The sequence below is a fragment of the Triturus cristatus genome, chromosome 3_2, assembly GCF_964204655.1.
Source record: "Triturus cristatus chromosome 3_2, aTriCri1.1, whole genome shotgun sequence".
Taxonomy (NCBI): Eukaryota; Metazoa; Chordata; class Amphibia; order Caudata; family Salamandridae; genus Triturus; species Triturus cristatus.
The window spans coordinates 1,067,779,922-1,067,795,049 of record NC_140584.1 but is presented as its reverse complement, the minus strand read 5'-3'; the positions used below and the strand labels follow the sequence as shown (position 1 = coordinate 1,067,795,049).

The 15,128-nt window shown below is 43.5% G+C and overlaps 1 protein-coding gene across 1 annotated transcript in view; it reads right to left on the bottom strand.

The window, feature by feature from the left end:
* LOC146859134 (uncharacterized) overlaps nucleotides 1-15,128 on the bottom strand; it is a 2,052,335-nt gene that overhangs the window by 466,351 nt on the left and 1,570,856 nt on the right. Inside the window, exon 90 of the mRNA XM_085649806.1 lies at nucleotides 1,781-1,872. Within this exon, the coding sequence (XP_085505932.1) occupies nucleotides 1,781-1,872 (92 nt within the window). The remainder of the gene's footprint in view (nucleotides 1-1,780; nucleotides 1,873-15,128) is intronic.

Here is a 15,128-nt window from a genome sequence, read left to right as displayed (position 1 = left end):
GATGGAAAAGCCTGTGGATCTCATCCCTGCATGGGGATGGATGAAACCTACTGTGTCGAATGGGTGGGCTACTACATTGGAGGTGGCCAATTGTCCAATTCTACTTGCATTACTTGGCCAGGACCATGCCTCCCTTAGAGACTCAAACAATTCCTGCATTGGTGCTGATTTCTGAACGGATTTTGGAATATCTAGCCAATGAACAACTGGCATTTGTGGCAAGAAAAGCAAGACTGCGCGTGCTAAATTTCTTGAACTCTCCGTCATGTGGTACGTGTTCTGTTTTATATTCCCAGTAGATGCTTTCACTACCTGACTTTGTGGAAGTGGGGTTGACGAAAAAGGGTCCAACGGGGCCACCTTACATTCCCTGGATGCAACAGCACAGGGGGTGATTGTTGTGTCTCAAGTAAGGCAAGATTGCAAATGGGGTTCAAAGTTAATGGGTCCGCGCAACTTTCCCCCCTAAAAGCCTAAACCTCTGCAGGGAACATCTTCAAATGAAAGCGTGTTTGAGAAAGCCTAATTATTTCTGTAAGCCACTTACTTACCTTCTTGAATTCTCCACGTTACATTCTATGTCTCAAAGTTCTTCCGGAATAGGCAAAGCTGGACTACATCATTTTTACCACTCCAAGACGGTGGGTGCAGTATCTTACTATGAGTACTTCCCAATCCAAAATGGCTCATGTACTTCTTGTGATGTCACGTCCTGTTTTCTGGAATCTTCTATGTCTCATAGTTCTCCATAAAGAGGCAGCGCTGGACCATATCATCATTCCAAACCGAAGATGGAGTTTTTGTTGTCCTTCTCACCTTGCTCTAGATTTCTGTTGGTTTGTTTTTCCTCAGAATTTGGCTTTGATTCAAGAATTGTCTGCAAGTCTTCTGATTCTGGATTTTTTAATACTCAGTTCTGAGTAGTTTAGCATCATAATGCAACTATTTGTATCAACTTCTTATTTCTTTCTCCACACTTCTTCCATTTACCACTGGATGCTTTTTCTCTTCAGGCTTTTTCCTCCCTTGCAAACTTTCTTAGGACACATGTTTACTATGCATTGTTTGCTCTGAGTAGGTGGCCATGGTGATAGAAGGCAGCCGTGCAAGCATTAGGCAGCACCGAACTAAAGACAGAAGCTTCATTCCAGTCCGGAACCTGCCATTTATTGAGGTTTGTCCTAGTTTCCTTAATTTAAGAAAGAAAGTTTTGATGAAGGGAAATATGTGCTCAGTAGTGGGCATGATTAAAAGATCTCAGTGAAATGAGCGAAAAAGCAGGTGGTAAATGGGACTGCTACACCTCGTGAAACTTGGAATTATGTTCGAAATCCCACCGGGTGAATCTAGGGGCACAGAGTGTTCCCCATTCCGTGAGGTTTAGTTCCTACTTAGCAGGGTACTGGTACACGTGCAGAGTTTCTATACCCCCAGTTCAGTCATATTCGAGGCCCAAATAGAGCCTGCACACTTTTACCACATTCCACGATTTAATAGGCAGGAACACAATTATCTGAAATTGAGTCATGTTTCAAAGACTGTACATTCACTGTGTATATTTAGACTCCTGTTTATTTTTCTTTTGGATTACAATGCAGGGAGTTTATATTAGCACCCTAGAGATGGTTAGTTACATATAATGCACTGTACTAACATAATAATTCTTTGTTTGCCAATCTCCATTATTCCTCTTTCAGACATTTTTACTGTTTTTTATGTCTACATGATATTGTTACCGTAGCAACCAATGTTTGATATGGCATTTTAGAACAGCACTAACCTTCTTCAGGCTCTTTAGGAAATGTTGTGGGATTGGCCCTCCAGGTTCAGTTGTAAGCCAAATGCAGAAATGGCTCTTCTCGTTTTGAGACTCTGTGGAAAAATAGGTGGAGAATGTGATCGAAGAGTGTTTTTTTTTCAATTGAATGTTCTACTACTGTCAATCAAGCACAGTTCATTTTAATGCTTAGCCGGAAACATGGCCAACTTGAAACAAGGTTAATCTTACTACAAATTACATGCCTATGGTATGCATGAAGGGAAAAGCTGCTTAAGAAATTCAAGCATAGTTTAAGGAGCTTATTGTTAATGAACCTGGATAAGATTACCTTTACAGCATAGGCACACATATAAGAACATATTGATCATGGCATTGTTTCACAGGACGTTCCCAAAAAGAGCATCATTCCAGTCAGCACCATTTGTGTGATATGCATTAAGTATAATCAAAGAAATATTTTATAATACTGATTTTATGGTACTGATGTGGTTGTTTAGATAACTGCGGTTTTAGACACTTTTAACTGCTGATATATTTTTGCACGGGGCACTTTATCTTAGGATACTGTTGACTGCTTATACTGTACGGGAAACTTTACCGACTGCTGCTGCTCTCCAGGGATTGCTCCGTTCCTGAGGAAATCGGGAGCAGGGAGCGGGGCAGCCATTTTGAGGTCAGCGGGCTAGTTGTTTTAGCCGCTACCTATAAATAGGCACGCTGACGCGACCGCACATCGTACGCACGCAGTGGGCGTGCCAAAGAGAAGCCCGTCTGCGCTCGTCCGCGTTCGGAACAGGCTCAGGGCCGGTCCCCCTAGTACTCCGAGGTTAGATTTAGTGAAATATTCTAGAGACTTTCTCATGGGGCAGAATCCTGAAGGTGGAGTCGTGAGCTGCCATAGGATTCCGCTTAACGCAACCCCAAAATGTTCTGTAGGGTTGTGTCCAAATTATCACCTGCCGTTTCCTTACATCATGGATCTCCCCATTAGCCACATGGGGACTAAGAAAGGGGTGACTAAAAAGACAGATGACCCTCGCCCTTAAATGTCTACTCCTTAATGCCAGGTCGCTGATCAAACACAGTACGGAATGAGCATTACTCATTGAGGAATACAACATTAAGTTGGTCCTCATTACTGAGTCCTGGTCAGATAAAGCTTCAGGACCAGACCTAGCTAAAGCCACACCCCCTGGCTTCCTCTGATCACGCATGATAGACCAATCGGGAGGGGTGGAGGACTGGCAGTTATCTACCATAGCACTTTCGCTTAGCGTTCGTACTTCCTGCCACGATACATTCAAGGTGATCCTCCTTTACCGGCCCCCTGGCCCCAAAAGTGCTTTTTTATAGTCCATTGGATCGCTTCTGGAGGAGGGGCTCTGTGCCAACTCCTTCACGGTAATGAGGGACTTTAGCTTTCACCTAGAGGATCACAATGACCCTGATACTATGAGGCTGTAATAAATCATGAGTGGGGGGATCCTAAGCAGCTTGTAGAAGGCTCCACTCATGTAGCAGGTCATACGCTGGATGGGATTTATTCCAATAATCCCAGCCTGACCTGCACTGAGGTACTGCCACTCCCTTTGGACTGACCACTCCGTCATTCTATTCGAATTGCCGAGGCCAACATACCATCAATGCAAACCAGAGCCCAAGGAAAAAATAGCAATAAGGGTCTGGAAAGACATCAATGGCTCAGAGCTAGGAAACCTCCTTAAAGCAACAGTCCATAATCCTCCCTCTGGAGTGGATGAAGCCACGGCTGCCTTTACGGACTGGGTAGATGCTGCATGCATCAAACTAGCCCCGGTAAAAATGTGGACTCCTAAGCGGGCACAACCTTCAGCCCCATTTTACTCTGAAGATTTAAGAAAGCAAAAACTCGAATGTAAACGTTTAGAGCAAGCCTGGAGAAAGGGCTATAACAAGATCAACAAAGAAGCGTATAAATCAAGTGTTCCGCTTTATAAAAAATTACTCCTTGACACTAAAAGGACATTTTTTATGGAGCAGATAAATCAGGCTAAATCTTCCTCCAAAGAATTTTTCAAAATCATATCTAAACTCACTACCCCTAGTATGCCCAAAATACACAGTAGCCCCAAACTTTGTGAAACTCTTGCCTCATTTTTTCAGCAAAAGGTGGAAGCCATCTTTTCCTCATTCATGGATTCGCAGAAAGAGGATAACAAAGTATCAGTCAGGGTCTTGCCCATTGGCTCCAATATAACACCAATATTTGATAGCTTTACTCCACTAGAGACACATGAATCTATTACACTTCTGATGTCGATGTACCCTTTGGCGCCTGTTCTATGTCCTTGATTAAACTTACTCCGGACATTATTGGGACAAACCTCACCCCCTGTTTAAATCCACTCTCAATTCGGGCTATTTCCTCAAAATATGGAAAACAGCATCTATCCTTCCATTACTTAAAAAACCAAATCTTGATCCGAAGGTCCGAATAGCTATAGACCTATTTTGCGCCTTCCATTTCCGGCTAAAATTATTGAGAAAGCCATGAATGTCCAACTCAGCCTGTTTCTCCAGACCCACAGCATACTGAATCCAAATCAATACGGCTTTCATGCTGATCACAGCACACAGCTGGCCTTGATCAAATCCACAGAGGAGGTAAGAGAGGCCTTGGACCAGGGAGGTGCCACAATACTGACCATGTTGGATCACAAGGTCTTGATGGACCGTTTAACAGAAGGTGGGGTACAAGGCAGGGCCTGGAAACTCTTGAAATCATTTCTCACCGACAGAATTTAAACGGTGGACTTGGATAAGGTTAGATCAAAGCCATTCTATTTTCCTTGTGGGGTGCAGCAGGGGTCGTCCATCAGCCCCACTATTATTAATGTATATGCATCCCCATTGGCAGCCCTGATAAGATCTTTTGCCTTTCAATTTGCATCAAATGCAGATGACACGCAAATTGTGCTGTCTCTCCAGCGCGGCCAAGAAGCCGAAACTGGAACAAGATGTCATGACTGTATGAAAACCATCTCAGGGTGGATGTCATCCAATTGCCTGTAATTGAACTCAGGAAAAACCGAGGAAATCATATTTGGTAACAACTTAAACCTCTGGACGCCGGACCGGTGGCTGGAAGAACTGGGATGTCTCCCGGTACCTGCCAAGAAAGTGAAGAATATTGGGGGTCATAGTGGACAACAGACTCACTTTCGGGGATCAGATAAGTGGGGTTGTCTCTGCAAGGTTTTTTCTCCTCAGAATTCTGAGGAAACTAAAGTCACTTCTTCCGGAAGACAGCCTTAGGACTGCGGTTACAGTGCTCATCTTGTCTCAATTGGACCATTGTAACAGTCTTTACTTGAACATCCAAAAAAGTCACATGAACAGACTTCAAATCGTGCACAATGCCGCAGCTAGGCTGTCGACCGGGACACCTAGGTTTGTTTCGGTCAAGAGTGGACTTAGACATCTCCACTGGCTCCCAGTAAAACAACGGGCATAATTTAAGGCCCTCTGCACGGTCTTTAAGGCACTTAAGGGTGTAGGCCCCGACGATTAGAAACAACGGTTCCAATGGTACGTCCCGAGAAGAACTCTGAGTTCGAAAACAGTGACTATTCCCCCAGTTATAAAAGCTTGCTAGGGCCGCAGGAGCTTGTCTAAAAGAAGGTAATGCTGTTCCTCAGGAGTATGAATCAGAGTGAAGGGAATCTAAACCAACCCGACCAGAATGGTTCAAAGTTGGGAATCCAATTATTGGATTATAATGCCCTCACACACCCAGTAGGGTGTCAAGCTTCATCATTGGGCTACTCCTCGACGGGTCGGCGGTGCAATACCCAACGGGCACCCTATAGTAGGGGCACTTAAGCGGAGATCTTTTTCCAACAGCCGTATGGTGAAGTGGAGGTGAGGGGCCAGATATGTGTAGATGTATGAGATTGGAGTGAATCTAAAATAGGGTTGGGAGTACCAGCGACAGCAATTTTTAATCAATAGGTCTCCTGCCCTCAGTAAAAACAATCAATAAGGCGCTCGACTAAGCTTATGTTTTAGATTAAGCGTACTTATTGGTGAAAGGTCAACATGTTTCTCGCTCAGTGTACAGGCGATTCATCAGGACCGAAAAAATGAAAACTATCTACACCTCAGAATTGGTGACGTGGATGCATACTCACATCAACCATGCAACTACCTAGTTGTGTACCTGTTAGTACTAGAACTACCCAATGTTTTGGACTAACCAGGCTTCAACAGTACCCGGTAGGTTGTACACAAGAAGTTCATCATATAGCTCGTGCCAGTATCACGCTGTCTCAGGACCTACCCACTCCTACCGGGTCCGGCAGGAGCTTGATCACATGTGCCGCTAAAGATTGGAACAATCTACCTCTCCACCTTAGAAATGCAACCAAGCTCCTTTCTTTCCGGACGGGGCTGAAAACCTGGCTTTTCACTGCATAGTCACTCACCCTATAGTAACCATTTATGCTCAATGCTCAGCGCCAGGACACCCTGGGGTAACAGCCACACTTTAGAAATCATATTAACATAACATATATTAACATAACATAATCAGTCATTCAAACAACCGAGAACAATGGCTGAATTTGTCTTTTGGCAAAATACAGAAACCTTACCTGCCAGTGGGTTGTTTGTAACTGATAATTATATGCTAATAACAGTCACTTTCATAATACTAAGATGAATATTTATTTGAATTGGTGTGGGAGATATCTGCCAGTACCATCTGCTTCACAGGTGCCCAGTGTAGGTCAAGGAGGGCGTGATTAAGCCAGAGTTTCTTGATAAAAGACTGACAATGTAAATGAGTACCATATAGATATAAATAGATCTTATGTGGATGTTCTGAAAATCTGGCATGGATCTGGTTCTTTTAGGCCTACGCCAAGTACCACCGGACCACATCATGTAAGAAAATGACTTCTTAACAATGGCACACACATATATAAATATATATAGGTGGAGAGTATTTTTCCTTTGTAAACATCCTTGTGTGTGGAATGACTTTGTAGCATTGGTCCTTCCATTTGCTCTCTATAGTGAAAGTGTATAAGTTCTGCTATCTTAGTTGCCTAGTCTGCATGAACTATTTGTAACAAAATACCATTTGTGCAACAGTTTTTAAGATGGCATATGGAAGGACAATAATAAAATAGTGCACTTTCTCTGCTAGATTTCCAACTTTGCAGGCTCCGTTGTTTCTGAGGTCAGAACCCTGTGGCCCGGTAGCCCATTCATCACAGGGCCACCAGAGTCAGTATTTTGACTTCTGAACTCTTCGTTTTTTTGGACAGCCCTTCCATTTTTAGTAGGAAGATATAATCAATGGCCTCCACATGCAGGGACAAAACTTCCTGCTAATCAGGGTCACTAAATGATTGTTTCTTAGAAACCAACCCCTGGTTTGGAGTTTTCATCCCGAGAAGCAAGCAAATTGCAGAGTGGGCCTGATAACATAGCAGCATTTGTAACAGGACCAAATGGAACTGATGGAGAAAAGAGTTGTTTGAAGGGGGGTGGTAATCTTTCAGGAGGTTCCAAGAATTGGGAAAAAAATGAAATAAAAAACCAAACATTATTCATGTGTGATATTCTTAATTAATGTATTGAACACACACATTAAATGTGAACCTTTGGAAATGCTCTTTCTGGTGTATACTCTATCTAACTGCAGATTCCTCACTTGTAGAATATCACCAGGCCTCAGACTCAGTATGGAAGGTTATTTAGCTTGGTACCTTTGTGCTGGTATGTGGTGCTGTGCGGTTCTGCATCAACCCCGTTCCATCCCGTAATTTATGGCTGGAGCTGCATATAAGAGCCATCCAAGTGCACTGATGTCAGTTTCTTTTTTGTCTTCGGACGCGGAGTCAATAAACCAATTATCTTTGCAGGTGCTCACATCTCTAATTGGGACCTTTTTAGATGGAAAATGCCATTTCACAGAACAGGGAGGTATGAGTGATTTCAGAAATCTGCAGTTAGATGAAGTATTAACCAGAAAGAGCATTATGGAAGATATGTGATTTGGTCTTCTTATGGATTTGCTCTTCTGATGAATACTTCTAACTGCAGATTCCTCACTTGTAGAATATCACCAGGCCTCAGACTCAGTATAGAAGGTTATTTAGCTTGGTACCTTTGTGCTGGTATGTGGTGCTGTGCGGTTTTGCATCAACCCCGTCCCACCCCGTAAGTTATGGCTGGAGCTGCATATAAGAGCCATCCAAGTGCACTGATGTCAGTTTCTTTTTTGTCTTTGGACGCAGAGCCAATAAACCAATTATCTTTGCAGGTGCTCACATCTCTAATTGGGACCTTTTTAGATGGAAAAATGCCATTTCACAGAACAGGCAGGTAGGAGTGATTTCAGAAATCTGCAGTTAGATGAATTATTAACCAGAAAGAGCATTATGGAAGGTATGTGATTTGGTCTTCTTATGGATTTGGTCTTCTGATGAATACTTCTAACCGCAGATTCCTCACCTGTAGACTCCAGGGGGTCCAGGGGGTGGGTCTTTGGAATGACACAGACCAAAATGTCCTGCAGGATTGAATAGCTAAATGCCCTTCCCATTTGGCATGGCATGGCCATCAAGGCAGTAGTGCTTCATGAACGTGTGCACTCATGCCCAAGGTTTGCTTGATAAATATCCAGAACAGGCACTCCTTCTGGAGGTTCCTTTTTGGCCAATGTGTAGCAGATCTTAATGCAGAGGACTTTCCATCTGGACAAGGTCCTTTCTACACTTCCCTTCTTTATTTGCCCAGAGAAGCCCACCTAGGGCTGATTGCCAACCCAATAGTCTTTTCTGTGATCGATAAAAAAACTCAACACTCTTTGTGGATCCAAAGGGTGAAGTCCTAATGCAGAGGACTATCCACCTGGACAAAGTCCTTTCTACACTGCCTTTCTTTCTTTGGGCAGAACCCGATAATCTTTTCTGTGATCGATGAAAAAACTCAACGCTCTTTTTGGATTCAAAGGATGAAGTCTTTCCTCTGTCCAGGGATGAGGTGGAGCAAAGGATGTCAGAAGCATGATGTACTGTTTGACATACAACACCCCTTTGTAAAACAACCACTCTAGTCCTCAGCCCCAGTTTGTCCTGAAAGAAGATGGTGTATGGCGGCTGCTCTGATAGAATCTGAAGCTCACTCATGCAAAGAGCTCAAGTTATTACCATGAAAAAAACCGTCTTTGGAGCCAGGAAGCATAAAAGGCAGCTTTGCAGCAGCTCAAAATTGGTGCACAGAAGAAAAGTAAGGACTAAATGAAAATTCCACTGTTGCATCCTGAAGAGTTTAGGAGGAAACCTATGAACTAAGCCTTTAAGAAATTAAATCTCATCATAACAGGTGATTAGACTGGTCCATTAAACGCAAAAAGGCTGAAAGGGCCAGCAAATAACCTTTAACAGAGCCACTGGAAGTCCTTGCTGGGCCAATGACAAATCAGACAACAATACAGCTAGAGAAGAGCAGGGGGAAGGCACACATGACTGCAGTGCTCCATCCTAGGTGGAATGTGTCTATGAGAGTAAGCCTTCTTGGGAACTTCATTGCCCAAAAGTGTTCTCGACAGGAGCAAAGACATCAAGCCAGGGTTCTCCCCAGTACTGGAAGACATCCTGTGTGACCTCCAGGTATAATTGCCACTTATCATCTGCTAGGGGTCACTGGCTGAGTTCGTCCACCCTAGCATTTAAAGATCCCACCAGGTGGTACACTATCAGGGAAATGCCCTGACGAGTCAGTGAGTCCCAAGGGCGAAGGCATCTTGGCACAGGGCCCACGATCCCACCCGGCCCTGCTTGTTGCAATACCACATGGCGATGGTGATATCCGTGAGGACATGAACCAGCCTCCCCTCGATGGACAGCAGGAAGACTCTGAACGCACAGCGGATGGCCCACAACTCCAACTGGTTGATGTGGAGATAGGTCTCAGATTTCTCAGGTCTTCAACCTCTCCCAGCTTACCTCCCCATCCAGGCAGTGATGCGCTTGTCATCAACGCAAGCTCTAGGTGAGGTGTTTGCCACTGATCCAACTCGATTGCAGTTGAACAGAAACCACTACTGATCTCTGAAAACCTGAATAGAATTTGTCAGGTTACCTTGGTTCGTGGTCCAGTGAGCATCATATCCCACTGCAGAGCCACATATGCCACTTTGCATGATAAAAAAGCAGGATGCAGGAAGCATCAAGAAGACCATCAGTGGTGACAGCAGGAAGTGTTGCATTTTAAAGAATTGGGCAAGAGTCGGCCAGAAAGTAATATTGATGCAAACCATTCTTTGCTTATACAATGTACATTAAGGGGCCCATTAGGATGGCGGGCAGATCGCCACCGCCCGTATGGCGGTGGCGATCGTCACTGTTGCTTGCCCTTCTATTCTGCTTGTGTCATCAACTTTAGTTAATTCCTTCTGTACTGAGCCAAAGCAATGTATGTGCTGAGAAAAGGCCTGTAGCTGCAAAAATGCACCTGGTTAAAGATGTAACTGTCAACTATTTTCTGCTGTTGTAAACAGTTCTGTTCCCCCTCCCGCTTTGCTGACTAAGTGATCACCCATCTGCCCATGTTTGTCGGTAACTATTTCTGTGTAGGCCTGTACCTTCTATTTGTATCTACATGCTCTGCAACAAAGTGTGTATAAAAGCACCATGGTCTGTGTATTCAATGTACCACCTCCTGCAACACTTGAGGGTGCTGTATGGACGTGGTCCCCCTCATAAGAGATTAATAAACTTGTTATTTGAATTCCAGCTTCAGTGGACATCTCTATTTTGTTGGTCTACGGACCCGTGGACAGAGAAGGGTGAGCCCTGCACCGGTGTGCTCATTAAAAGGCACATATCCACAGTTGGCGCCTGACACGTGGGGCCTCATTGAGGACGCGGCCGTCCAAAGGAGTGGTCTTGACCGGAAGAGTGGAATATTACTGAGGAGACGTCCTGCATGAGGAGACCCTTGTCTTTGCAGCTGAAGTGACTTTTCCGTTTTTCTTCGATTTGACCCTCCGGGTGATGGGCGGTCCCGACTGAGGTATCCTTTGGTGTAAAATTTGCAGTGACCATTAGGTCGACTAAGAGATCGGCAGGTGGAAATTGGAGACTCTTGTTTGGTAAGGTCGCTGAAGCGGCACTCTTGATTTGCTTGGCCAAGATTCTGGTTTTGTTTGTTTGATTTATTTTTTGCAAAAGATAAAGGCAGGTAATGTGGAGATTTTTCTCTACTTTTGAATAGTTTGGAAAAGTAATATTTTACAAAAATTTGGTAGCATGCCTGTTTCCATCACACTCCGTAGGTTGTGTTGCTTTCTTGGTGGTACCAAAACGGATTTAGAAAGAAGTCAGCCGGCTCCCCCAGAGGGGACACCTAATAGACATATGTATGTCAAATATGGTATTTCTTCCATAATGTATAGTACACTGTGGAACAAATATACGAAAAAGGATTCTGATCTACAATGGCCAGTGAATGGGTCATTTGACTTTAAGATATGTTTGATTGTGTACGAATGTGGGAGAAAGAAGTGCAAGAGAGAGTAAGGAAAGAAGAAGCTATAGCAGAAAAAACAGTGAAAAATGATATATCAAAAAGCGTTGGAATTAAAAAATAAAGAGATGAAGGCAATAAAAGAAAAAGAGGAAAGGGAGCATTGTTTAGAGGTTACTGGCCAGTACCCTATTAGGTGCCCCATTTATCCCATACTTAATACAACTCAGGATGATTCCATCTTGTTAGATCGACCTCCGCCCCGTATAAATTTCCCTCTGCCCCTGAGAATGATCTTTCTGAAGAAGAACATTTTTCCGCAGATGATAAAGACTTAGATAAGCAAGATGGGCGTCAGACTCGCTCTACTTTGACTACTGACGAAAAATCCACTATCAGATCCACTGCTCGCAAAGAGGCTCGTGGGACTACTTCTGCTTCCGACCTTGTAGCAATGGTTCAGCAGTGGATGGATTTAGAGCAGAGAAGTTCACTTGGGAGGTAATACTTGGTTTTAGAAATGTTTCTAAAAACTTAGAGCCCAATGATATCAATTATGATTATAAACAATTAAATGATGGAACTTTCCTTTTTTCAAATATACCTGATCTAATTAGGTGAGTGGTTAAATTAAGACATGATACACTACGTTTAAAAGCGGAGAAAAAATCAGCTAGTAAAGTTAAAACTGCACAAACAGTTCGGACCCCAGTGCAAAAAGAAGACATTTTGGGGACAGACAATGACCCAAGTGATACTGTGCTTACTGTAAAACCGATGCGTGAAGCTGTGCCTCTGTATGTTCCTTCGAAGGGTGCGGGAACAAGTGCCGATAAAGATTCAGATGATGCAAAGGGATATTTTGTCTATAATTGGATCTAGATTAGTAGAGCAGACATTATGGCTCTTAAGGCTGTTTTGCCCGATCCGCGGAAAAATCCGGCCACTTTCTATGAAGAAGTGGAAAGTGCCATTAGCTCCTGCACTATGACCTTGCCAGATATCAATATGTTTTTTGGACTTATTTTGCCCCCTGACAAGTGGAGAACAATTTGGAAAATAGATGATAATGTAGCATATGGTGATACTTGGGTGCATTTAGAAGAAATAGATGCGGCTAGAGAGTCTGCGCAGAAACCACAACAGGAGATATTAGATCTTCCCAAAGCTATTGTGACTAAGTTGAAAACTCTCATACCCCCTAAGAAAATAGATTGGACAACGTTTGCGTCTTGTAAACAGAAAGCAGATGAGTCAGTTTCTGATTTCTTTACACAATTTGAAGAGACATTCCATGACTTTAGTGGGCAGTCATTGAAGGATGACACGGGTAAGCATCTGTTCGTCGACAAATTTGTCGCTAACATGTTGCCAGAAATAGCTAGTCGCCTCAAGGCCAGCAAGAGTTCGTGGACTACGTCTTCCCCAGTCTCCCTTTTGACTATGGCCCAGTGTTATGAGCGTGCCAGGAATTGGAAGCGAGAGGCAAGGAGGATAAGAAGGTTAAGGATTTAAAGATGAAAGTTATGTTGGCTCAAGTATATGGTCCACCATTTAGAGGTGGTGGAAGAGGTGGACGTGCAGTATATGAACCTGGTGTACCCCCTTTCTCTCGATCAACTTTGTCTTCTGATCAGTGTGCTTATTGTAAAGAGATTGGACATTGGCGTTCTGAGTGCCCCCTTTTGCGAGGTCAGCAGTTTCAACGGGGTAGAGGAAGTGTGAGAGGACGCCCAGAGAATTCAGGAAATAGGGGAGGAATAGGACATTGTACCAGATTTGAGGCAGTTGAACACGGACCAAATTATTCTAATACCTTTGATAGAGGAAATCAATATCAAATGTCTGATTATTCGGCTGATGGTCTTGGTGATTCTGATTATGCATAGGAATGCCTAGGATGGGGTAAGGAACTGGTTGAGGTCCCAGTAGATCAGAAAGGTCCTTATGTTGATGCAAATGTGTTGGGCTCTACTGATCAGTTTCTGGTTGATACAGGAGCTACTTGTAGTGCTCTGTCTAAAACAATTGGTTCCTAGGTCTCCCCTGTCTGGCGCAATCATAACATCGATAGGATTCGATGGGACGCCTACATCTAGCCCACTGTCACAGCCACTTGCATTTAGTCTTGATAAATTCACTGCAGCATGTCCATTTTTGCTTTCCTCTAACATGCCGGATAACATTGTGGGTATCGATATGCTTAAATATTTTCGTGCTACAATATGTTGTTCCCCAGAAGGTGTGCGAGTTATCATAAATGATAATTATCCAATGGTTGAGAGGTCTTGTCTCATTAAAGAGGATATCTCTCTGGCGTCTTTACCTAGTACTTTATGGGCTACATCAGATACCGATGTGGGACAAATGGTTATTCCACCAGTGCATATTCAAGTGAAGGAAGGTGCTTCATTGCCTCGATTGCCCCAATATAAAATATCTCGGGAAGGTGAAGAAGCATTGATGCACATTGTTCAGGATTTGATCAAGGTGGGGGTTGTGGAAGAAGTCCCTTATAACATTTCTAATAGCCCTATCCTTCCTATTTTGAAAAGAAACACTGATACTAAAGTTTACAGATTAATTATTGATTTACGAGAGGTTAACAACATTGTGGTGCCCCAATACCTGGTAGTCTCTGACATTACGACACTTCTTACTATGGTTCCTCCTACTGCCACTACATTAAGTGTAATAGATTTGAAGAATACATTCTTTTCCATACTTATTCACCCTGACAGCCGTAATTTGTTCGGCTTCACTTTGAATAATAGATCATTCAGATTCTAAAGAGCTCCACAAGGGTATACAGAGAGTTCTAACATTTATAGTCAGGCATTGAAAAGGCAGCTTGATTCTTTTCCTGTACCGAAAGGGGTGGCTCTTATTCAATATGTCGATGACATCTTGTTGGCTGCCGATACCCCTGAACAGTGTAAAGAAGGAACACTGTCATTATTATCATTTCTTGCCTCTCATCATCACAAAGTCTCTTGGAAGAAATTGCAATTTTGTAGACAGTAGTTTACCTATTTAGGTCTACTCCTGTCTAAGGAGGGCCGTGCACTCACACCAGATCGCATTCAGACCATTTTAGATACACCTGTGCTTCGTACTCAGAAGGACGTCCGTGCATTGATTGGCCTTACTTCCTTCTGTAGGCAGTGGATCCCTACCTTTTCGTACATTAAACCCTTATTGGCCCTTTTGACTAAAGACACTCCGATGCCCCTCCCATGGACTACTGAATGCCAGAATGCCTTCCAACAGCTACGTCAAGCTCTTTGTTCTGCACCAGTATTAGGAACTCCAGACTACACTAAGACTTTCACACTCTATGTACACGAGAGGGAAGGTTGTGCCCTCTCGGTTTTAACACAGACACACGGTGATAAACAACGTCCTTGTGCATATTTTTCAGCTGTCCTTGAGCCAGTTGCCCGCGCGCTGCCTGGTTGTTTCCGAGCGGTGGCAGCAGCAGCTGTGTCCATATGTCTTGTCACATTGATTGTTTGTGTTAGTACCTCATTCAGTCGATGTGTTGCTAAATCAAACAAAGACACACCATCTGACTAGTGCCCGCTTGACAAGATAAGAATTGACACTTCTGGCCCCTCATATCACATTAAAAAGATGTTTGACCTTGAATCCTGCTACATTATTGCCACTTCCAGCTACTCAGCCTCAGTCACCAGAGTTACATGACTGTATATCCCTTACTGAAGAACACACAAAGTTTTGGTTGTGTTGACCTACAAGATACACCTCTTTCTAGTGTTGATGGAGAATTGTGGGTCGATGGATCTTGCCTGAAGTTGCCTGATGGCAC